Genomic DNA, 25,194 nt, shown 5'->3' on the forward strand with positions numbered 1-25,194 from the left:
CTCTAAACTAAAGACAGCTTCTCTAATTGTTTGATACTACTCTGAAAACGTAGATTCTGGGCTATAACCCTTAATAAGGGACTGAGCTAAAAGTAATGGTAAGATTAGTTTTACATGCCATACCAGAGTTAATGAAATCCGCCAATTATTACAGAATAAGGTTAATCATTGTTATTGCTGTTTAGTTGCTAAGTCGTGTCTGACTCTTTTGCGACCCCATGGACTGCAGCCCGCCAGGCTCCTCTGCTCATGGGATTTCCTAGGCAAGAATATTTGGAGTGGGTTGCCATTTCTTCTCCAGGGGATCTTCCTGACTCATGTCTCCTGCAAAGCAGGCAGATTCTTTACCACTGAGTCACCAGAGAAGCCAAGGTTAATCAATAATGGTCATTAAATGGCAATTTTTTTTTTCCTTCTCAGATAATTTATAAGATCCATGATAAATAACTTGGTATAGAATAAAGGATTCCCAGAGACCTAACCTTCATTTCCTTTAGTAAATTTCTTATTTTCTTTTTAAAGATGTCACTGTTTTCTTTTCTGACACCTAAAAGTTATGCTACTCCATTACCCACAAACCCTTTTGGCAAAGATCTCATGATCAAATTTCTCTTTAGGAGCTGTTCTACTTGGGAATTTCCCCTAAATAAATCAGTAAGTGACTCAAACACTTAGATTAAGATTAGGAAAAGACTTTCTTCAGTGTATGTTGCTCATTCAGTGGTAGCGCCTTTGCTTTGTGTGCAGATCCCTGCTGCCCTCCTCCCCTCCATATCCCCCAACACTTGGGTTCATCTTTTATGCCCCTCCCCCAAGAAATAGTATCTGCTCTTTGGGAAAAGAGAAAAGCTTTAAGTTTGAGGAGTCAGGGAAGACCTGCCTGGAGTTGGAGACTTCATCACATCAAATAATCTATATGCAGCATCCTCATGTACGTGATGCCAGTGGAGGAGGGCAATGGCAGACACTGAGGAAGGCAGCCTGAATCCAGATCTGAGGATAAGAGAAAAGGGTGTTCCAGGGAACAGACTCTACCTCAAAGGTACCAAATGAAAGGGTGTCCTATACTTCTAGAAACATGAAAATGACATTATAGATCTGAGGGTGTGACCTGTCCTTGAGACACCTTTGGAAAATAGGCAGGGCTTCTGGGAATTAAGAAAGCATTCCAAAAATAAACAACCATCAAATATGACTGCCACTAGATCCAAAAGCAATACGTAACTACAGGAGAGAAACCAGCAAGAGAGAGAGAGAGAGAACTTTATAGTAGGTTCCATAATCACTAGGGAATAAACACTCATTTGATCAAGGAACAGGAATTCTGTCAGTTGTGACAGGACTTCTCCTCTACTCTCAATCAAATGATAATAGTGACTGAGTTAATCCAAAACAAAATTTGATCATTCTTTAACTTGTGCCACAGTGCTCTAGAGTACCTGGGGCCCAATCTTACAGAATAATCACAAATGGACATGTTAACCAGTATCACAAGAGCACACACAAAACACCCCTTTCTACCCAGTCACCAACTGCTAAGATAACAGTGAACACAAAGACAAATTTGCTATGACAAACTGAGCACCAAAATGTAGTATACATCCCACCTTAGTCTCACTGACTCTTGATGCATCAATATTTGTGGCTTAACAACTAACTCATTATAAACTCATATGGGCAGAGTGTGCTTATCTAGAGAATGTGTTTGGTATGTCACCATTACAGGCATCCTAGGTTAAAAGGAAAAGAAATCACGTAAACATACCTTTTTACAGGAGCTGAACGTGCCATCAGGCAGAAGTGGCCTTCGACGCCTCTCAGGGATAAAGGGTGAGCCAAAGCGAATGTAGTGTTTGGGGGTGGTGCAAATTAACGGGGAATGGATAAGACCAGGTAACATGTTCAGGGTCGTTGCCAGTACAGTTGGGTCCGTGGTGATACGTAAAGGGCACTCAACAGGACATTCTTGCTTCTCAGCTTTGTCATTCAACCATTCTGTAACTAGATACTAAGTTAAAAAAGAGGCTGTCAGTTGATGTTGTTGCAGATGTAAAGGCCAGAGGCAGCACAAAGACAATACTCATCTAGAAACTAGGACAGAGGTAGATAAAACAGCTGCAGAGTATGATGCGCATCATCAGAGCACAAGGGCTCACCCTCTCCATGATCATTATGGGAGGAATGATTTCAGCTATCAGTAATTTAAGCTCTGTTTAAAAATTATGGGAACAAAAGTAAGGTAGCAGCATGGACTCAGTGTCTAAGCATTTTATCTCAAATCTAATAATTCATAGACTGCTTTTTCTCCCCTGAGGATTATAGACCCTTTTACTTTACGAAGGAACAGCTTTTGCCAGACTACACTTAGGAAGATGGATTTGTAACTTACCTTTTTGGTTTTGGGGTATTTAGATGCAGCACGGTTGACATGGGATCCAGTAACTGATACCACAGTTGGGTCAGACCCTGTTAATTGCCTGTTTTCTCCCGAACTGTCTACATTTCCAGCTTCAGTAGGAGTTACTGAGCTGTTATTTCCCCCTTCTTCCGAGGCAGCTTGTGACAGCTCTGCCTGCTGTGCAATGGCCTGCTTTTGACGCTTTAGTCTTTGGGCTGAACTGGTCCGGTACCGAGAAATTCGACTCTTAGGTCGGGGCCGAGAAGGCTTTGCTGGAGGTGGTTTGGGGACTGGTTTTTCTGCAGCAATATCCTATAATAACAGCAAAGTTAACTGCTTACTAGAAATGTCAGCAAATATTTTATCCAGCTTCCTATTCACTTTAAGCACTCTGAATGTTCACTGGTGAAGAAAGTGAGCATTAACAAACATTAATTTCAAATGTAATCCTTACAAAATTTATACATTTAAACCAGCCAGAAAGGCTACAGGAAGATGTCTGTTACTTCTTTTTCCAAAAAGTATTTATAAAATTGGTCAAAAGTCAGCTAAAAGTAGCCACCAAATTTTAGGTTCTTAGCAGGGAAGGTAAATCCTCCTGTTTTTCCCTCAGATACTGAGGTTTTAGCTTAAGGCTTAGAATTTGTGGTAAAGATAGGAAAAAGAAGAGTTACTCGGAGGATCCTATGAAAGGTCAGGTACATAACTATGCTACAAAGATGGCCAAAGAGAAACCACAAGATCTGTATGAATCCACCACCAACAATTTATCTGGCAGAAATTGTAGATAGTTCCATTCTAGTCCAAGAGTATCTAGTTATTCAAATTTTGTTTCCCTGAATTCCACAAATCAGCTAAGTGATAAGCAGATCAGCTTATTTACTGCAAAATAAGGCAAAGCTGAAAACGCTGATTCTAGCCATTCCAAAAGATAGATAATTGATATTAGCAAGAGTTATCTAGGGCCTGGAGTCCTTTCATCTTACTCCTGCTTGGGAAGACCTCCGGGTGTTCACTCCAACACTCTGTGGGTTGCTTGTGACGGCAACATTTGAAGCAGGGTTGCTAACTTCAGGTTCAGGGGCTTCAGTTTTTGTCTCCTCTCCCAAAGGAGTCTCTGAGGTGGTGGCAGCAATCTCTACATCAGAACTGCTTTGTTCCAAGGGCTGATCTCGCCGCTTCTTTCTTTTCTCTAAGTTTTCAAAAGCATGCATGATGGCTTCAACCTTCCTATCTTCCCGGGTCTAGAAAGAAAAGAATTAGCATAGAAGGAAGCCTCTACCAGAAGACAACAGCTTTTCACAAGTATTATTAATGCAAACTGATAGACATTAATTTCAAAAGAGGTCAGCTATTTTGAAACTTTTTAATACAAAAGAAAAATAGTCATCAAAACTAATTTTTCTCTGCATTTTCATAGTTATAAAAAAAATCAAGTAGATTTTCTTCAACAGCTTCTCAAGGACATAAATAAACATGACTGACTGCAGCCATAAAGAAGAACTTTTGAATCCATTATGACTGCAGGTTTTGTTGGTTTTTTTAAATGTCAAGTCACACAAATGTAGGAAATTACTAAGTTAGCCCAAACAAAGATATTTTGTTTCAACAAGACCGTTTTTTTTAAACCAGACTGTCAGTAAGAAACCTCTTAAAACCATCAACAGATAATAGCCACTAGAGAACTATATGTGTGTCTGTGTAAAAAATAAACATTTTTATAAAATCTACTTTAGAGAAAAAGCCCAAATTGTGACCTAAAGGTGATGGTATAGTAACTTATTGAAGAAATAAAATGATATAAATTCTGAACGGGCTCACATGCCATAGGTAGCAGGAATCAGCAGGAACAAAAAGATGTTAGAAGGTACCCACCCTCCTGCTATGAGCTGGGCTCTCCTGGTCATCTGCAACCTCTTCTTTCTCCTCTTCTGCTTTTTCTTCTGGATTGTCTATTTCCTTTAAGACAGAGGCAATATTCAGCTGTATTCTTAAAACTAGGAAAAAACTCAACCCCTGGTTTTTCCCTGGGAGCTTAAAACTCTGTAGAAACAATTTCCAGTGCTTTAGTGTTACTTATATGGGGGTCACATGGTAAAAACAGATGATAAATACAAGTCATTGCACTGAAACTTGGTAAGTACCCGAAAGGATGCTCCTGACATTGTTTTGTTTGTTTTTTTTAAAATACAAAAACAGAATGAATGAATGAACGCATACCCACCTTGATATGAAGGGTATTAAGTGTTAACATAGATTCCCTACATAAAACAACATGTGGCAAGCTGGGATCCTCTTCATATGAAGAGGATCAACACCATAGCAACATCTTCTGACCAGGGAAGATTACCTCATGGTCACTGGATACAGTTACTTTCTCAGGAGCTTGCTCTGGTTGCTGGCTGTTATCCTCTTCAGGGGCCTCATTCTGCTGCTCCATCTCTAGCTCTTTCCGTCGTGCTTTTCTACGTCTCGTCTCTGCTCCAATGGTAGGTAGGCTTGGAGGAGGTGGGAGTGGTGGTTCTGCAGCATTGGGATTCCTTTTTTGTATAGGGCAATTCCGGTTCCCCTTGTGACATGCACAGTCCACTTTATAATTACTGCTCCAAAGAAACAATCAAAAGTGCGTGTCTCAGTACCCTTGAAAATCAGTTATATTATCTATTCATTATCTTGAAATCTTAGTATAGCAATTTCCTTTGGTATTATCTTTGAACAAGTTAAATAGAGTCATTGAGAGAGTCCTATAAATATTTTCAATATTCTGCCATTTCTCTATATAACCCAAACTCACTCAGTGGACAGGAAAGCAAGTCCTCACTAAATTCAGTTCTCCAACTGTCTTTGTGTTATTTAAAGGCAGTGAATCTGCGACAGAGTCTGAAGTAGTCATACTTACCTTGTGTCTACCTTCACCACGTCCTCACTCTTGCCTACTGATTCCCTACTTATTATTAATACCTTTTCTTCATGTACCACACATATACCTGTGCCAGACATTGGTTTACTACACAGACCCTATTGCCTAAAAGGATCAAGGCAAAAGAAGCAGTCATTTTACAAAACCCATCACATAATCATCTATGACTTACTATCTGTTTTTCTGCATTGTCATATACAGCTGGATTCTAGTGGATGATCTGAGTGGATGATCCGAGTGGATGAGGTGAATCTTTAGATTCTTATTTTGTATGATAGTTGGTACAATAGCTGTGTGTGTAACAATAGATAACTACTGTAATTTCTAGGAGTGTTACATACATATTCTTTTTGTTATTCTTGCTACATAGAGGCAAAGGCCAAAACACCTTTGGTTAGAAGACTGGTAAGCAGTTATCACACTATGTACCTGTCTCTCTTAAAACACAACACCCTCATTCTGTCTTTCCCTCCATGATTTCTAGGCAGAAAATGCATTACTCATGAAAACAAAAGGTTAAAAAAAAAAAAAAAGGAAATGCCAAGGCAGAAAAGCAGACTGAACAGAAAGAACAGCTTAAAGTGTAAGACAAGGCCACTCATGTTAGGAAAGGCTGAGATCTTACCAGTTACTGTACTCATAATCAAATGCTATGGTGACCTCAGCATCCTTGGTGATAGCAGAAACAGCATAGATACAGAGATGAATCATCCCATCTGCAATCATGTGTCGCACCTGCGTGAACAAGGCTAATGATTATGATTTATCAAAAACAACAGAAACTTTCCGTAAGAGGAAAAAAAACCCTTTTACTCAAATAATATTTCCTCACTTAGTTATGGTAGTCTGTTATTCCATTTGATACTATCATATAGTAACTGCTTGAAAATTTATGATATTTCTTGAAATAAAGAAATTTTTAGATGTTAGCAATCAGAGTAAGAACACTGATCTACATCTTAAAGCTGTTTTCAGCTGTACCAAAAAATTAAAATTCTTAGTCTATAAAAAAAGCTCTGTGGATTTTCTTGCTGCAGTTGATGTGGGTGCATTCATTATGCACCAAATAATCAACTTTAGAAATGTCTAGAATCACTCCTTCAACCTGATCACCTAAAATCTAAAAAATGAAACCACACACCTTAGTTTTGGCCCAATGATACATCTTTTGTATGGCAATTCTTTAATATAACCTCACTGACATCCTGTCCAGCCTAGCTCTTTCTCTTTCGCAAATGCCAACTTGCTTTTTTGCATTTTTGCCTTCTCTAAAAAAAATCCACTCCTTGACCTCATCCTGTCAGAATAAATAAACCATTATTTTTGATTTTCATCTCTTACAATGAAAGATTATAACCACCATCTACAGACCTTAATCTGGATGAAGTTTTCAGACTGTTTCTTTAGTTGACTTGACCTTTTGGTGGTTCCATTCAAAGAGAAGTTGCTACAGAAATCTTACCTCTGCATTTGGTGTACATGATCTTCTGATGAATCGAGCATCATTACCGAAAGTACGTGCATCCACACACATCTCTACACCATTGAATTTTGAGTAGAAGAGCACAAAGGGGTATGGTCTAGGAATATAATTAAAATTCCTGTAATTCTCAATGGAAATAAAAAGGCTACCCCATGATTTCAAATATGAAGCATATGATGACAGAAGAGGGATAGTCCTCTGCAATGCCTAAACTTAGAAAACATCACATGCTTGTCTGCTTTTGATTAAATAAGCACAAAGCAAGGAATGCTTTGTTTAGAAAGGAGTCATCACCACTTCACAGATTAAACAACTTGCAGATTTATTTGCACTTCTCTACAAATAGCAGAGAGGCGTGTGTTTTCCTGCAAGAGCATCCTACCCACAAGGATGGCTTTTACAGCTATACTGCTCAGTTAGACCCACTTTAGCCCTTAATACTTAATGAATGATGTCTTACTTTTTGAAGAAATGCCCATTGACCTCAAATTGCTGCCGTAACATGACTTTGCCTCGATATTCTATTATAAGAGTGTCCAAAGCCAAATCTCTTGCAGCCCTCAGGATCTTCCGGTGCTTCTGAACACGAGTGACTCTTCCCAATTGTAGCTGAATAAAATCAGAGTATTAACTTTAGATGATATCAACAGGAGCTAAGTAGACATTTAAATTATCTCTTAATTGCAGGAAAGGCACTAATACTTTTAGGTTTTACTTGTCTATGTTATTTAGCTCAATGATGAGACATTTTAAAATTTGATAAAATCTTAGTATTTCTAGGAAATAGGTTCTGTATAGTGAACTTGCCACTCCCTTACCCCCAAATAAAAGAAAAAAAAAAAAATCTAAGAAAAATATGACTAAAATTTTAGTGGCTCTATGTGTAATGTAAGAACTTAGGTTTCCATTAATCTTCATAATTTCTACTGAGGCAGTATAAATTTCCTATATCCTAATTTATCTACTTTTAATTAATAAAGATATATATTTTAAAGTATGTATCTGAACAGTTTTCAAGTGACCAAAACTTGCTTTTGGTTAAAGATGCTTCTCAATAGATGGCTAATTTGTTACCCTAAGGCCTTAAACATCTGAAAGATAGGCTAATTTCAAAATATGTCCTTTTCCTGAGTTCCTAAAATCTCAACTAATTAGGAGTCTTTAACCCTTTGATCCTTACCTGCATTTGGGACCCAATAACTGTATTATTACAGGCCAATTCAGTCTTATTAATAGTGTCTAAAACAGCAGGTTTGCCCACAAATTCCTTGTTAGAGTGTAGATGTTGTTCAAGGGCGTTCTGTACATCTGCACTGTACTGATTAGTGAAGGCTTCTTCATACTGATCAGTCCATAATCTTATCCGATTTTCCCATCCCTCAGTTGTATTCTCATCTAAATTTTGTGCCTCAGAAGGAGAATTCTGTAGAGAACAAAGGTCAAGTAGATTAGGAGAGTCCATGAAAAGGACAGGATGGGACGAGAAGGGGTGGGCTGGGGGACTGCCAGGCTAAACATTCAGAGAAAATTAGTTTTCACTTGGCAGTTGTGTGGCATAAGAGCAATGGCCTGGGAAGTCAGGATCTGGCTTCTATCATGGTTTTATTACCAGTAAGCTGGGAGGTTCAGTTTATAAAGTTCATTTATAAAGTAAGAAATCAATCTGGATTGCAATTCCATCCCATCACTACAATTTTATGACCATCTTTACATCATAAAAATCAAATTTATCAGAAGAATGACATCAAGTTTGTAAGAAAATCTTCATAAAAATGAACAATAGTGATACTTCAAAATACTCACATTGCTTAAGTTTTCAATATTTATCAAACATCAGTATGACATTTCAAATTGGTAGTTTTACTACTATCCAGGAGTATGTTTTTGCATGTCTTATTATACAATTAATATATCTTCACTTAAAAGCTACACGTGACCCAAATAAATAAGTAACTCATAATCTTGCCTCCCACAGAAAAAGCTATCATTCAGTATATCTTTCTAGCATGCTATTTATGACACTGCAAAACAGCCACACAATGAAGAGGTAAGGCGGGGGAGGGGCATGGGTAGATGCAGTGTAGGAAATGCTTATAATCTGCTACACTTCACTCGGAAAACTGCTGCCCTCTATGACAGTACAGTACTGAGGAAATATTATCACATCTTGCCAACATCTTCCTAAATACTTTTATATGTGCTTCTGACATACAGACACAGCTCAAGTCTGATATATATTCTCCTCCTCCACAGCTCAAGTCTAATATATATTCTCCTGTTCAGGACTTAAGGTGTTATCAGAAAACAAAACAAACACTGATAGTGATGATTTCACACTAGTGATGACTAGAAGGAAAAGACACTAATACCAAAGCTACTTATAAATCCATGTCGACTTTAAACTTGCAAAAACAGGTATACAAAAATTAAATATGGTTTCCACAAATGAGAGAAAACACACCCATTGTAACAATCGCTTTCTTCCATTTCTATGTCACACGTTTTGATTGACTATTCTCTAGCATCCTTCCCCCAAGGAATAGCAAAATGGAAGGAAAAATTTAATACCACTGTTTTCCACATTACTCACTAGATTCCAAAAGGATGAACAATAAACAAAAGGATCTAACAAACACCTAAGGCCAACACATTGAGAACAGAATACTGCCTGCCTGAGGTGGACAGTAGCAGCTGAGCAAAAGAAAAAGTGCAAAACTTAAGACTTTAAGGGAGCTTATTAGACTGGGGATTAGGGGTGCCCCAATAGAATTCCCAGGTTTAAGCATCCAGTAGTGATCACTAAACTTCTGACTTGTTAAACAATGTATACTGGAAGCCTGTGCCATAGTTTTAGCTATTGTTCACTAACACAACTCTTGTCTAGTCTGCTATCCTGTTCTGAGTACTGGAGATGCCATCTCAGTGGGTTTAGATCAAGGGTTCTCAACCCCCAAGAAGACTTTTGGTAATACCTAAAGTTATTTTGATTAATATGCGGCTTTGTTGGCACTTAGTAAATGCTAGGGATGATGCTACACAGCCTGCTGTAATGCAAAAGACAGCTCTGATCCCTACAAGGAATTATTTGGTTCAAACGTTGTTGGCTCAAACAGTGTTGAGGTTGAAAAACCCTGGTTTAGACCAGTTTCCAGTAGGGAAATTCAACTTTGGGGTTAAAAAGCCAAATGATGGATTCTTCTCATTCTTATGCTATGGTTCCCACTCAGATCTTTGATAAGGTTCTTAGTAACAATTAATTCTGAGTACAGAATTTATAACTCAGAATTATGATACAAGAATAAAAATAAACCAGTAATTTTTAATTATTTAAATTTTAACATGCTAATGGAGCTATCTGTCAACATCTCAAAAACTGCAAGCAATATTTGGGGTTAACATGTAGTTTTCTGGGAGAGCCAGTCAAACTTTCAGAAAGTTTCAAACTTCTAGAGGCAAGTTACAATAGCTGATAAAAGAGAAAAGCGTTTAACACCTGGGATCAGGGCTATGTCTGCCCCATAAATTTATTTAAGGTCCCTGAGCAACGGTCTCCTTACAGGAGAACGATCTAGCAAAGAAACAGTAACTGTGTTCTAAGACATTCCAGGATTCTGGTGGTCTTGGGCTCTAAGTCCTCTCCCATCTTTTACACAGCTATTTACAAGTCTGTTTATGGGCATATGCAAGGTGAGGCCTTCTAATTTTATAAAAAGTGCTACCTGTGATCTTTTTAAATGAGTCAATTTGGTGTTCCACATATAAATGTGTATTACATCTATATTTCCTAAGAAAGCTTATCCTCACTAAAAGAGTTTAATGTTTACCCTATAATGGTCAATAACAAAGATTCTGTTTTTATATCATTTACACATCCAGATATAAGAATACTTACAGAACTAAACTAGACCTTAATTCTAATTAAATACTTTGAAGCCATAAGTAATGGTTTGGGAGGTACATTATCCTTCTACATAAACAAATAGGTAAAGGAAGATATCAGACAGTATATTCAAATTTCCTTTGGGCAAACTCTTCATCAGCTGAAAGTTTCTTTAAATATTGCACATAATTTCTCTATTATCCAACCACTATCTGAAATCATGTCTCATAAGCTTTTACTTGATAACTAAAGAAAAGAAGTACACTAACATCACCTGAGTCTTCTATACCAGGTAGATATGCCAGGAGAAAACAGCTCAAAAGTAAGTAATTCCAGTAAGAATAATTCTCATCAACACTACTACTTTCCTACTGATGAAATTTATCCTTCCAACTGGTGATTAAAGTGTACATGATGCTAGGGTGAGTGCACAAGAGATCCCCTATCACCAGAAAAACCTCACTCCTCAGATGGAGGCCAAACATCAACCTCATTTTGTTTGGCAAAATGTCACTTACCCTGTACCCCAAGAAAAGCAGCTAATGAAAAACCAGTAAACAAAGCCTGATTACAGAAAGGAAAAAATATTTTAGAAAATGGCCAAGAAAATCCACTTTGGAGAAAGGCTCTATGAAATCTGAATGGCAACAATTAAAAACTAACAAAAAGCAAAGTCCAAGATTCCCAGACCATCAATGTCAGGAAAGAAGCTGACCAAAATGCAAGATCACAGTGAAGTAAAACACAGCATCAGAGAAGAAGACCCCTTACCTTCATCCGCAAGGACTTCCGGGATCCCTCTCGAAATGCCTATCCCAAAGAGGAAAACAAGTAGAACAAAACAAAACTTGGTACAAAGAATGACAGTTACACCTATCTGAGACTAAAACTAAGGCAAGAACTAGTGTTCTAGTCTGTCCCCTTTACTCTAGGTAACAAACACAATGGAATTCCCCACACTATTGTCAAGAATAGGGGTGGCATAAGGCCAGTGAACTCTGAGGCTAATAACAATACTTTCCACTGTGAAATTAGGTAATTAACAGGGAAGAGCATGCATCACTTAAATCCTATATGCACCCCTGACACTAAAAGAAAAAGTATACAAAAATATTAAGTAAGGCTACAGATTTACGAGTTTGAAATTAAGAAGGAAATAAAGACCAATCCCCTTAATAAGGGGTGGGCAAGTCACCTAGAAGCAACAAAGTTGCTGTGATGGGGAAGAAAGAACACAAAACAGAAGAGGTTTCTTTTGGAGACTTTTTAGTTGAGAATACAGGAAAGTGACCACAACACTGAGTAAGCCTAGACCGTTCAAGAGATGTTTCCTGAATTTTTTGAAACAAGGGAAAAAACACTCAACCAACAACATGAAGTGGGCATGTACAGCACAAGAATTTCAGACTGGGTTTTGGGGTTGAGGAGGCAGGAGATACTTTAGGACAGTGGAAGCCTAGACTGGAGGCAGCTGTACACACGGACTTGTGCCAGGTGGACTGGGATTTCATACCTGGGATGTGGGGTTGTAGTAAAAGAAACTATGTGCCAGTTGTGATGGTATGGAGTGGCAGAAAAGAGTGTATGTTTGTAACACAGATTAGCTGATTTTCGCAAACAGAGCAGAAGTGGCCCATCAAACATCTGGATCAAATTTCTTAAAAGAACTTTGGTGTATTCTTCATCCAACATTTGGGCTATTTCAGATATATTTCTATTTAAGATACTTTTACCCTCCATACCTTGATTTTCTTCGTCTTTGGTGCTGCACGACCCTTCTCTGGACTCTTTTTCCGCTTCTTGGGTTTGGTTCTTCTAACAGTTAAGGTGATGCTTGTAGGTGTGTGCTGTGTTGCTGTATACAACACAGTGGAAGGAGAAAGCTCCTCATCCCAGCTTTCTGTTGCACTGCTATCCCCACCTGGAAAAAGGTCAGTTCACAGTGCATAAGAATCCTAAGTACATTAAAAAACAGCTCATTCCTTTACATCTAGCCCATACTCAGTAAGTCATTACTTCTACTAACTCTATTAGAACATAAATACCACAATCCATATGAACACAAAATTCTATCTGTATCTTTCTCACTAAGCACACAAACTCTATTCTCTATATGTACTTCCCGCCTTGAATTCGGTCCCCAAGCTCCCTTGCCTTGATGTGTATGTAACACAGAAAGGGATCTGTTCTTAGGTGTGTGTGTGCACTCACAGGCAATATTTTGATTAGTATAGGCCTAAACTGTTGATTCTGGATACAATTAATTCATAACAACAGAATTACAACGGTTTTTGAGAAGACTTCAATGACTGTCCATGAAAAGAGCTGGGGATCATGGGAACTTTCAAGAGGGGTTCTTAGGACGAATATTAAAACCAAAAAATAGTATGTGTCAAAACATGGGCCTAACCCATCTTTGGCTCACCTGATATGTTGTCCTGCTTCCGCCGATGAAGTCTAATAACCTTCCCCCTGCTCATTCCCCTAAAGAGGGAAAACAAACTTAAAGTAGTCCTTCCAACAGCATGCAGCACATCATCGCACACATGGGAGAAGTATCTCTGCATATACTACCCCCTTCCTCCCACCTACCAAATGTTTCCAGGACATTAAATTTCATATCAAATTCAATAGCTTTAAGATCAATCTCTCATTCCTTGTTGTCAGCAATTCTCACCTAGTGCAGAGAATTCGAGCCAAGGAGCACTAAGGAATCATCTACATTAACAAACACAAGAAAGAATACTTTGAGCTTTTCCCTACTAATAAGAAACCCTAATCCCAGTAACCCAGGGTTGGATTTAGATGGAACACGATCTTACCTGCACTTGTCACAGTTGAGAAGGAAGCCATCCTGAGAAAGACCACAAGGACACCAGGAAGGAACAGTCTCTCCTTCAGAGTTCGGGCTGTCTCCACAGCGTTCCTCTACGGGCGACGGCAGGCCATTCAGGTCAGAACGAGGGATGATCGTCTGGACAGGGGGAGAAGCAGGAGGTGTCGGAGGAGGAGGGGCTCCGTAATTATGATCCTGAAAATAAGATTTTTTAAATCAACAGTGTCCAAACACTGGCCCCTCTCTCCCCTAAAGTATGGTACATATGGAAAGAAAGAAGAAAGTAGTACCCTTTGTTTTTTGGCTTCAACCAGGAAAGTGATAAAACAAAATGCCAAGGTCAACTGGGACATAAAAACAAGAACAATGATGCAGGGCTAGACGTCCGCTGGAGGCAGGGAAGTGCAAAAGGGGCAACTTCGTCATGCTGCATATAAACATTTCAAGAAAGTCACAATGTATAAGAATGGATTACACTCCAGGAAGATCACTGCTCTGGAGAGAAATAAATGCATACTCACAGCATAAGGCAGTCCTCGACACCCATGCCTCTGAGTGGTCCCATAATTATGAGTGGAATACACGCTCTTCTCATTAACTGCTGGACTAGCCTCCACAGATTCAGGGCTGCACAAAGGCGAAAAGCAATGCATGATAGCATAACACCTAATCTTTCCTTAAACTAAGACTTAACTTCCCATTCTAACCCCTCCTCTTTCCACAACCACCAGCCACTAGAGTAAGAGAAAGAACTCAGTGAAACAATGTCATCAACGTAACTAAGCCTATAAATAACAGTAGGAGTGTTATTAAATGTGGATTTGTGTGTAACATGAAGCCAGTATAGGCAGATGTCTCAAAGCAGGCACCTGGGATACAAGGTGTCCCTAATGACAAACACAAACGTACCAGCTGAGCAGGGAGTTTCCCCTAGAGAAGCCACTCTGGGCTGGTTTAGACTCAGAACTATTCTTCTTAATTGGATCTCTTAATACTTCCATGAAACCTCACATGACATTTGCAGTGAGTGAGATGATGAAAGTGCCTTCTGCACTGCCCCAGGGACCAGGCCCTCTTCCATTCACTACCAAGACAGGATACCCTGAAGAAAGTACAGGTAAAAACAATGGCATCTTATATTTATCATACCTCTCATCTTGATGAACCCCCAAACACCTTCCACATATTAAGAATAATAATTTCTCATCCACCAATGACATGCAAGCATATCAAGGACACAATTATTTAATAGCTGCATGGTAATACCACAGAACTTCAAACTAATCAAAACTGCACTCAGAAGTTTATTCTAGTGATAAATAACAACAGTAGTACTAAGTACCATTCTGAATTGTCTATTATTTTCTAGGAGATTTATAGTATTAATTTGTTTACTCTGCAACTACTAAACATGGTAAAGAGCACCCCATTTTTACAGAATGTGAAGTTGAGGTGGTGAGATTATATAACTACCAAGGTCACACAGTCAATGTGACTCCAAAGTCTGTGCTCTTTCCACTACACCTAACTAGTTTGGAAACCAGGGTAACTTTCTTCCTTTAAAGAAAATGAGGTAAGATCTTAAATAACCAAGCTTATTGAGAAGCTTGGCTGAGTAGCTTTCTGTACCGACACTGAGTGGAAAATAACTGTTTAAGCACAATTTATTAATATAAAATAATTATAAATGTGTTTTAAGTTAAGAAATTTAATGTAGCCCTTATTTGATAATAAAAAGATAGAGGTGGCTAAGGACAAAATTCAAGTTCTGGGGCAAAAAGAACTTAACTGATTGCTTAGGTAACTGGTTAGGTTTTGGAGAATTCTGAAAGATAATTAAGGAATGTAACTGTTTGACTTTGCAAAACTGAATAATGGATTATCTGTCATTTAAATTAACTAGCAAACTAGCACTGAGATTCACAAATTAGAAACTCCAAAGACACAATAACTCAGTCTTGGTGATGGGTCAAAGGGTCTTTTAGGGAAGCAAATAATGAATACTGTTTGTTTCACATAATAAACATTTTTCCTGCTTGGAAATATACATAATATAGGACTTGGTGGGAACAAAGTGTGCAGTTCAATGTGGTGCAATGTCAGCTAAGAAGTGAGGGATAAAAGAAAATTCTGAGATATGTATCCAACTCACCCAGTTATATGCTCCAAAACTGAGAAGGGATCTTATAAATAACAGCAAAGGTAATTTCTAGGTGAAGAAGAACTTTAGACATAGGAAAGTATTCTCTGTTAGTGAAGTGCATGCATTTTATTATTTAAAGAGTGTCTGCAAGATGGGAACTGGGCAGGGGTGGGGGGGAATACATCAAGAATGCAGGTCAGTATTCTTGAGAAATAGATGATCTGAATATGGCTCACTGAGAGGCAATCAGCTCTGATTATTAGGAAACAGGTGGAGTTTCCTAAATGAAACCAAAGGCAAACAAGCATTAATAAAATGAAGGTAGAATTTAGTTTCTATGATGGACAGTTAAGAGAAAGTAATAACTTTATACAGCATTGTTAATTTACTACATAAATAAGTATTTCAAAGAGCTGTACATATTTTATGTAAGAGATTTTGTACCACTGAACACATGGGGTGAAACATGATAGCTGTTTATTAGAAATGGATTTTTTTTTTTTGGACGGGATAAAAGAAAGTGGCATGAGATAAAAGATGGCCATGGAGATGGAGCTATGCTGGTTGTATCTTACCCATCTCCAAACTGGGTAAATATGAACATATGCACTTCATGTGCAAGTCTAGGGAATAAAAATAAAATGTATATTGTGTAGGTTAAAAGGCCATCCCATTGTCATAATACTTTGTAGTTAAGCATAGCATTTAATATATTATTTATGTGTGACAAATACTAAAATTTAAGCTCATATCTTTTGATGAGGAAACTTTGCAATTTCCATACTGGTTACAGATTAAATGCATAATTACACGTTGACAGGTAACTACATAATTTCCTAGGATATTCCTTGACATATACACATATACCAGATCTTCTCTATATTTTAAAATACTGATAAAGAATTTGAGTATTAGGTTTGCATCTCTTTATTAGCCAATTATTTTATGCAAATGTAATTGTAGCCTTTCTTCCCCTATGTTTAAATGTCTATGACAGTTGGGCACATACACAGAAGGCATGCTCACAACAGATATACTCCATCAATTGTGTTTTCAGTACAATGTGCAACCTGTTGTTGTAACACTACCTCTGAAATTCATTTATGGCAGGACAGTAAACTCTGAAAAGTCTTTCCTTCTATTGTTACATCTAGAGGTTTTCCTACAAATATACAAAAAAACAAAAACAAAAACAAAACATAATGTAGACCACTGCCATCAGATATAAAATCCCATAAAGTAAGGTCTAGGTCTTTTTACTTAGTTGAGTATATTGCCCTTAATACCAGGTTTAATCTCAGAGTGCCCAGAACGGTGGAATATGCGTGACAGTGACATACGCATAATGAAGCATTAACAAATATCATTAACAATTTAACAGAATGGTATATAAGCTAATTGTTGACATTTTCTTGCCTTGTACGGATACAAAATGAAAAACTGAAAAATTAGGTATGACTACAGTAGTGGAAATCTGTCTGGAGATCAAAGATGAAAATGTTTCAGGAGATAGAAACACTGCAGTCAAATTTTTAGGCCAGAAATATTTTTTGATTCTGTAATTATTTCTGGACTCCCTAAGCAACAATTATGGGTAGTCACCTCTGTACTCTGGGAAAAATACATGTTTTAAGAATAATTGTTTTAGGTCTTTTTCTTAGCTACTAATCCCAATCTTATTGAGTTAATCAACACTGAATTTTTTTGTTGTTGTTGAAATTTCTCACAAATGTTAGAGTTGTCTACCTATACAGTTTGTTAGTCATTCCATATAGGAGGCTAGTGGTTGACTTTATACAAATCCATTAACATTATACAATTACCTATTGATGCAGTTAAGTTTTTAAGTACTTTGTCTGGGAAACAGTTATAAAATTGGAAGCTTCAGCTATTGGTGTAATTAAATCTCTTTGGCATGCAAAAAAATAAAAACAAAACAAGAAAAAGGGCTCTGGAAGTAACACAATCCACCCTTTCCCAGCCCCCACCCTCCATCTTCTTTTTTATATGGGAATAAGGCCAAAAACTGCTTTCAATTACAGACTACCCCAGAATATAACAGACTGCCTCTTAGGGTAGCTTCATTTTAAGTCTTCCTCTTTAAGGAAGTCATCAAACAGTTATTCTAGGTGGCTTTGTGAAGAAATACACATGCTCTTTACTAATATTCTCAGTTTTTAGGAAGAAAACCACTATTATCAGGGATGCAGTTGAACCCAGAGTTTTGGAACAGTTTCTTTACTTTGCTGAAGGGGAAAGAATCCCCAGGGACTGTGAAAATGGCAAGAGAAACAGGGGAATTAGAGCAACACCCACCTCACTCAAGAAGTGGCTGTGGGATCAAGAGTCTGAACTGGACCTGAACATATTCAAAACACCAGGATTTTTCCAGCCCAGACCCTAATCCCTGGTACTGCCTGGAATAGACTTGGCTTCTGGGGGTGTGCTGCCCCCTAGGCCCCTTGGGTCTCTTTCGCTGGACTTTCACATCCTGGTGTAGTGCCACTTCGTCTTGAAAGGTAGGGGGCTTCCACTTCCTTTCTGTAAGCAAGGAAGATTGGGTACAAGGGAGGTAAAAGGACAAGAGGGGGAATCTGTGAGCAGGGGGAATCTCGGACAACTTAAAAGAGAAGGGATACAAAAGGCTAAAAATTTTAAAACTGTGAATAATATATAAAGTTTTATAATGAAGGCCTACCTTCATTGCCATTTGGCATTTAAATTCTTCAAGAACAGAGAGTCTATTTTAGGGATTGGACTTTTCGACAAATTCTGAATTCCTAAAGCTGCTCTTAGCTGAAAAAAAAGTTTGGTACCACTGATTTTGAAGGTCCTCTTTCTAGGCAATGAATATTATAAAAAACAGGTGACACTACTTTCCACATTTTCTATCCCAAATATCAGAAGGTCTAAGCAACCTGCCCATACAGTAGCAGCCCCTTTACTCTAGAATAATGAGAAGTACATAGGAAGAGGCCTTCAAGGAAAATCAGCAGGAGAGAACTCCTCCTTATCCTCCATTCATCAGATAATCATTAACTCTACAGAAGCAGGTAGTGACACCTACTTGTCTTCCTTACCCATCAAAACAAATGAAAATAATCACTATCTTGAAAATTTAGTCCTATTAATTATTTACTCAGAAATACCAACCCCCTCCCAAATTCTTTTCCTCCCCCTTCTAATTCTTTTTTGACTCCAGCTTCTACAGGGGAAAGGGAACGGTCTAATGTCATTTATAATGGGCTAGGCTTGGGTATAGAAAATACTACATATTTACTATTAGATGCCCATAAGAAATTTGTCTTGATACAAACTGGTAATGTACCTACTACCTAGGAAGCAGCACTTACTCTGATCCAGCAGCCATATCTGAGTAGGATGTATCTGGTGTGGTGACTCCCAGAGGGATTGCAATGCTCATGACGTCCAACACAGCAGAGAGTGGAAATCACGGGGTCCAATTATTGGAGACTGGCCACTCTGAGAGTGGGGGTGAGCTGCAGAGCCTCAACCAACATGTTATGGACATGAGGAATCCTAGCACAGAAAATGAAAATATCTAGTAACCAGATAGGTCTTTAAATTTATTGCAAACGCTAATGAATATTTTTCTATTTTTTTGAACGAAGTTTTTAAGGGATAGATATAAAATACAAGGAATCAGCATTGTCCCTGTTTACTATGCTCTGCATTAATGTTCCACAAAGTGAGGTAACAAAAATCATGCTCTCTTTTCATTTCCATTTTTTTTCTTTTCAGATAAAGGAAAAAGTTAGATAGTCTGCTCATCAATGAGCACATTTCTCCCATTCCACAACTGCTTATCAAACAAGATGTTCTAGGACCTAACTAATGAGTTTTAAGTCAGATAATGGTCAAAAGAATTATCACAGTTTAATGTTATTCCTTCCAAATTAAATAGGATGATAAGTGATCAATTTATGTATATTTGACTGAAAATAGCTGCTTTTTATTGCCTTCTTTTGACATAGAATACCCTTTTACACTTTTAAACTCTTTTTAATAACTATAATTTGGGGAGAAGACGTAATGATTAACTATATTTGTAAGGTGATACCCACCACTATGTATGAATAAAAGCATAAAACACAAAGTGTACAATTTCATGATAAAAATGAGAAAACACTGCATGGAAAAGCAGTGAGGATACCTTGAGTTGGTGACCACAGCCAGTGGAATTTGGGAACAGAAAGACAAACTCAGTAACATAAACAAACAAAATTAGATTAAGAGACTTGGAAGTGTGGTGCAAAGGGAAAAACTGTACTCTGATTTTTACATTAGTGATTTTACAACTTTGTTAAAAAAAAAATCATTAAAAGAATGTAACAAGAAGTAATTTATGTGGGAGGAAAGAAACTCAATTTGACTGTTAAGGTTCAGGTTAACAAAGGTTTTCAAAAAAAGAAAAAAATATATAGTAAGAAGTCATGATTGATATGCTGATTCATGATAAGACAAATAACACAGTAGTAAATGATTATTTACACTAAAAAATTAAATCAAATGAAAAGTAATAGCATATTAATTGAGTCAATCCAGGAGATTAATACAAATTTTAAAATGATTAAGATGATCTGAGATGCTTGACTCTTATTTTGAAATATGAAGCAAATTAATGTGGAAAAGAAAACCAACTGTGGACAGTGAATCAGGCCAAGACTTTTAAGAACACATAAAAATAATATTCTTCTTTTATATCATTATTTTAAAGTGCTAGAACAGCTGTAAACTAAGTAGTCCTCCCTGGCATCTACACTTGAAAGAGCTGTATCTCACCAATGGATCTGCTGCTAAGTCGCTTCAGTCGTGTCCGACTCTGTGCGACCCCACAGACGGCAGCCTGCCAGGATCCCCCGTTCCTGGGGTTCTCCAGGCAAGAACACTGGAGTGGGTTGCCATTTCCTTCTCCAATGTATGAAAGGAAAAGTGAAAGTGAAGTCGCTCGGTCGTGTCCGACTCTGTGCAACCCCATGGACTGCAGCCTACCAGGCTCCTCCGTCCATGGGATTTTCCAGGCTAGAGTACTGGAGTGGGATGCCATTGCCTTCTCCAGGACTCTGCAAAATCTGGGTGTGGCAATACACTTGCTCCTACTCAACTTGGGGTGATGTATTCGACTTGAGACTGAAATGAAAAAGGAAGATCTTCCTATCTATTGTCCTTACAGCTTGTAAAAAAAAAAAAAAAAAGTGACTAGCATAACTTTCTGCTTTGGGGCCCATCCTACACATAAATGTTTCTTTTCCCTAACAATATATTCAAACAGAGTAGATCTGTATACCCTCTGAGCCTCTGGGAAACTGAAATAAAATCTACAAAAAATAGAAGAGAGAATACTTATCAAGTAAGTCCAAAAGGGCATTTTTGAACTTTGGGAGCTGTTGGTTACAACTCTTTCTTTATTTGATATCACTGTATAATTCTCGAATTAAAAACAAAAAATCCAAAGGCTACTTAATAACCAGAACACAATCTAATAATAATACTACTCTTGACCAATACTGGAATCCGAATCACGTGTTATACTTCAGTAAAGAACCCAACCCCCAATTACTCAACACCACTAAAAAATCCTGTCATAGCCATTACTGTTATATAACCATTAAAAAAATGCAGGTGTCTAGATAAAAGAAAACTTTTTTGTAATTTTACATGACCATTTCCACTCTTCTGATGAAGGCATTTTAGATTAGCATGGTTATCTTGCTTCAAGTAATACTTTTATAATATTGGGCCTTTTTAATAATAATAAAAAAGATGGCAAAACCTAACTTCTCATATAACCCTGAGCCTAGTTCCTCTTCTACATAACATGTAAAATGTAGCTATTAAAATGTTCACTGAAGAACTTGTAACATTATCTATATGCAATATGTAATTATAATTACTCTAGTTTTATAACATAAGACAACAGGTTCCTACTACAGTTTACAAAGTTTAGTAGTTATAGCAGTTACTAACTTATCATACAGTTTGGAGATATGTCCTAGAAAGAGTGATAAGAATTAACATCTCTTTGTAGAACAGTTTCAAGATTTCTTTTACTTGTTAATTTGTCTCTATTCCTACCAAAATATAAACTCAATTAGGACAAGGATTTCTGTGTTTTATCCTCTGCTATAGATCCAAAGTCTAGAACAAGTATTTGAGAATATTTCCTGGCACAGAGATTTTTGAGAATATTTGCTGAATAAATTATGATCACTATTATATCAAAATTAAAGTTTTAGTATTCATTAAAGTGCAAAAGTTAAAACAAAAGAATTTACTTGGCTCAGTCACCTTTTTATAGACCTCTGAATATGAAGTCCCCCAAAATTATCTGCCAGAAGCTGTGAAGACCTAGAAAAAGTTAAGAAACAAATTAGTATAGATAGAAATAACAAAGATGGACACACAGCATGGAATTCTAGAGAAATAATATTTTAATGGCAATTTTGTTTCATTTCTGTATTCTGCCTTGTTTACCATACTATGTTCCATTTAGTGGTTTATCTTTGTCCTTTAACCTTGTTACATTATTTTCCTGTAAACCCAGAACCTAAATAAAAGGTAGAAATGGCAATTGTCTTTGAGTTAAGTGGTAAGTACTGTCTCTGGGTGATCCTTTTCTTTCCATCCAATTAGAATTCTCTTCCATTTCCCAAAGGATTCGTTTTCTCTCTCTGAGAAGATGCTTCTTTCCTGACCCATTCCTAAACTCACAGGCTTTTCTTTAATCAAGTTCATGTGATTCTCCAGTCAAACAGGGATTCACCATCATCTATTAAAGCTCATATTACTCTTTTCCTCCCCCAACACATCTCTCCATCCTCTTATCCTACTACAGAAAGACTGATAAGAGTCAATTTCTCAACTACACAATGGAAGAAATGTAGAAAATAGAGCTTTAATTTGCTTTCTACACTCTGAAAAGGAAAACAGGTGATGACCCAGGATTTTGGGGAGGGGGACAAAGTCAATTTAACAGTAGCCTGAAAAGGGTATCAATATCTGAAGTGTTAATATATCATATATGTGAAAATAGTTGTTTGAGGGATTCCAGTACCAAGCAGTAAATGTTCTTTATGCTGGTATCTTATGGATTTCTAACTTTATTAAAAACTGGAAAATAAACTATTCTTTAGAAACCATTTTAAAAGACCATACTCAGAACTATACAAATGAAAGGCCTGAGGGTGAACTGAAGTGAAGTGAAGTGGCTCAGTCGTGTCTGACTCTTCGCGACCCCATGGACTGTAGCCTGCCACGCTCCTCCATCCATGGGATTCTCCAGCCAAGAGTACTGGAGTGGGTTGCTGTTTCCTTCTCCAGAGGATCTTCCTGACCCAGGGATCGAACCCAGGCCTCCTGCATTGTAGGCAGATGCTTTACCGTCTGAGCCACCAGGGAAGTCATAAAAATGAAAAGCATGAGGGTAACAGTAAACAAAAGGAAGAAATTACATCAAGGAAGAAATACACTCCTTTAGCAACAACAAATGCTCTGGAATTTCAATTTAACTACAATCAGAACACTCCTCCAGAACCCCTAGGAATAGTATTAAATTCTTAGACTCAAAAACACAACCAGCTTGTCTCCCAGTCCTGAGTACTCTTTGAGAAATCACCATTTATTGATACATACAGTTTCTAAGGAAAAGGCTGTTAAGAACATGCCAGAAATGGTTTATAATTACTCCTATCTTTTTAATTGGGTTCAGAAATGGTCAATAGTCTCTGTATTTGTCATTCTGACAGTCTCTTCTCTACATGACTTGCTGAAAGCACAAGACCCGTGTGATCTGTCAGGTCACTCTCAGAGAAGACAGACAATAAATGTTTTAAGAACAACTCCAACAGACATTTCAGAAAAAGAAATTGCATCAGCCAGGTGAGCCGGAAGCAGCTGGGAGACAAGAGTCCAATAAACAGCCAATCCGATGAAAGAAATTCAGAACAAATCTGCTTCAGTAATCCTGTGAAGAGGACTGGCAGGAAGAGGAGTGCCGCTTCAGAAAAAGAACAGGCCTCATATGCTTCAGACAGTCTTTGTACTGTGGCTGTGGACCTTGGCCATTCTCCCAGAAATGATGCAATCCTGATGAACAAGATCTGCTGCCAGAGAAACAATTGTTAACAGCCTATGCAGACAGAAACTTAGCCAAGAAGCAGTCTCTGATCAGCTCTCTCCACAAACCACCAGAAAAGTCAAATTTCTTCCTAAATTTTGGTCTCTGACAGAGCATGTAAGTGAATATATATTCAGACATATACAATCATGCCATTTTCTCATGGTGTCCCTTTTTAGTTCCTCTGGCTTTATAATATCTATGCTCTATCATTCAATGTGAAATAAAACATTGAGATTGCTTTTATTTTATGAATTCTCATGTTATCAGCAAGGTACTTACTTACATTGAAATTTTACACCTTTTTCCTTCATCCTCATAAATATATGTTCTGAGCTATAGTGGCTTTCCTAAGTTTTAAAATCACTTTGAAATCTAGGGCAAAATTATGAGATTTCAGAGTAAAGATAAATTATGCACAATTTATCTTATTTATTAAGGGCCAGAAAGGTATATTTTATGGGTATTTTTGAAATTATGTTAAACTCAGTATGTTAAAAGTAGGCACGTATTACAGAAAAAGAGATAATCTCTTCCCGCTTAGGCTGACATAAAAGGTAGGCTGAGTTACAGTTTGCAAGGCCCACTTTTCTCAAGGGCAGTGATATTAATCTTTTAAGAGAGGGTAATGATTATTTTCATCCTATTAGCCACAACTTACTATTCTAGAATCAACTTAAATACTCCCTAGATTCTTCACCTCCTAGGTCTGGTTTCTTTTTCAGAGCTTTGGCTATCAGGCTGCTAACACAATACTGTTACTATGAAATTATTAGGATCCTCCTTCACCGGAATACTAAATAAAAGGCTGTATACAAGACAACTCTATTCTCTAAACTCTTTAAGTAGCCAGAAGCCACAATTAACCAAATTTTTTCTTTCTGAAAGCAATAACCTTTAAAAGGGGGTTCACTAAAAACACAAGCTTCTAAAATGCATTCTGAAACCAATGTGTTCAGTCAAATCTACTATCCTAATATTTAAACTATTACATAATATTAAATTAAAAATCAACGGATTAACAGAATAACTCTAAAGCAGTAAAAGACTTTTAACAGGCCAATAAACCCAACTCAATTAAGAAGAAAACATGTCAGAGAAATCTTCAATAAGGGTTAGTTAAAAGGAAATAACCATTAATTTTAAGATTTAATTTCTGAATCTGATTATTCAAAATTTTGTTATACATATAAGCTGAATTTATTCTTAAATACTCTTTATTTAAATTTCTTACTTTTGAATGACTAAACAGTAAAAAGAGAAGATGGGGAAAGTATCTGAGAAGACTTTCTGGTGATTTATTACCTTCAACTTAATTTTTAAATCACAGAATAGTTAAGAATGCAATAAATAGACAACTTGTTGTATATAAATGACCAACTTGTTTGAGAACTAAT

The 25,194-nt window shown here is 37.3% G+C and overlaps 1 protein-coding gene and 1 long non-coding RNA gene across 24 annotated transcripts in view; one reads left to right on the forward strand and one right to left on the reverse strand.

Moving 5' to 3' along the window:
• SETD5 (SET domain containing 5) overlaps window positions 1–25,194 on the reverse strand; it is an 87,246-nt gene that overhangs the window by 31,866 nt on the left and 30,186 nt on the right. For 3 of the 23 annotated variants that reach the window (XR_008706182.1, XM_055558056.1, XM_055558068.1), the window contains exons 2-18: window positions 21,970–22,029; window positions 19,014–19,200; window positions 14,427–18,201; window positions 14,039–14,144; window positions 13,504–13,712; window positions 13,107–13,165; window positions 12,424–12,602; window positions 11,453–11,491; window positions 7,982–8,224; window positions 7,262–7,410; window positions 6,781–6,898; window positions 5,944–6,053; window positions 4,749–5,001; window positions 4,274–4,357; window positions 3,385–3,642; window positions 2,390–2,710; window positions 1,766–2,008 (exon numbers count right to left, since the gene is read on the reverse strand). Coding sequence is in view for 22 of the 23 variants with exons in the window: in XM_055558056.1 (XP_055414031.1) it covers window positions 1,766–2,008; window positions 2,390–2,710; window positions 3,385–3,642; window positions 4,274–4,357; window positions 4,749–5,001; window positions 5,944–6,053; window positions 6,781–6,898; window positions 7,262–7,410; window positions 7,982–8,224; window positions 11,453–11,491; window positions 12,424–12,602; window positions 13,107–13,165; window positions 13,504–13,712; window positions 14,039–14,144; window positions 14,427–14,518 (2,463 nt within the window). In the remaining variant the exon portion in view is untranslated. Of the gene's footprint in view, window positions 1–1,765; window positions 2,009–2,389; window positions 2,711–3,384; window positions 3,643–4,273; window positions 4,358–4,748; window positions 5,002–5,943; window positions 6,054–6,780; window positions 6,899–7,261; window positions 7,411–7,981; window positions 8,225–11,452; window positions 11,492–12,423; window positions 12,603–13,106; window positions 13,166–13,358; window positions 13,945–14,038; window positions 14,145–14,426; window positions 18,202–18,358; window positions 18,457–19,013; window positions 19,201–21,956; window positions 22,030–25,194 lie in introns of those variants that run through there. The other 20 variants (XM_055558058.1, XM_055558053.1, XM_055558061.1 and 17 more) reach the window with 19 other exon arrangements.
• LOC129635253 (uncharacterized) lies at window positions 912–23,510 on the forward strand. Its single transcript, XR_008706183.1, has 3 exons — window positions 912–1,042; window positions 1,776–1,830; window positions 23,427–23,510. It is a non-coding gene; the product is annotated as an uncharacterized LOC129635253 (long non-coding RNA).

The sequence above is a fragment of the Bubalus kerabau genome, chromosome 20, assembly GCF_029407905.1.
Source record: "Bubalus kerabau isolate K-KA32 ecotype Philippines breed swamp buffalo chromosome 20, PCC_UOA_SB_1v2, whole genome shotgun sequence".
Taxonomy (NCBI): Eukaryota; Metazoa; Chordata; class Mammalia; order Artiodactyla; family Bovidae; genus Bubalus; species Bubalus kerabau.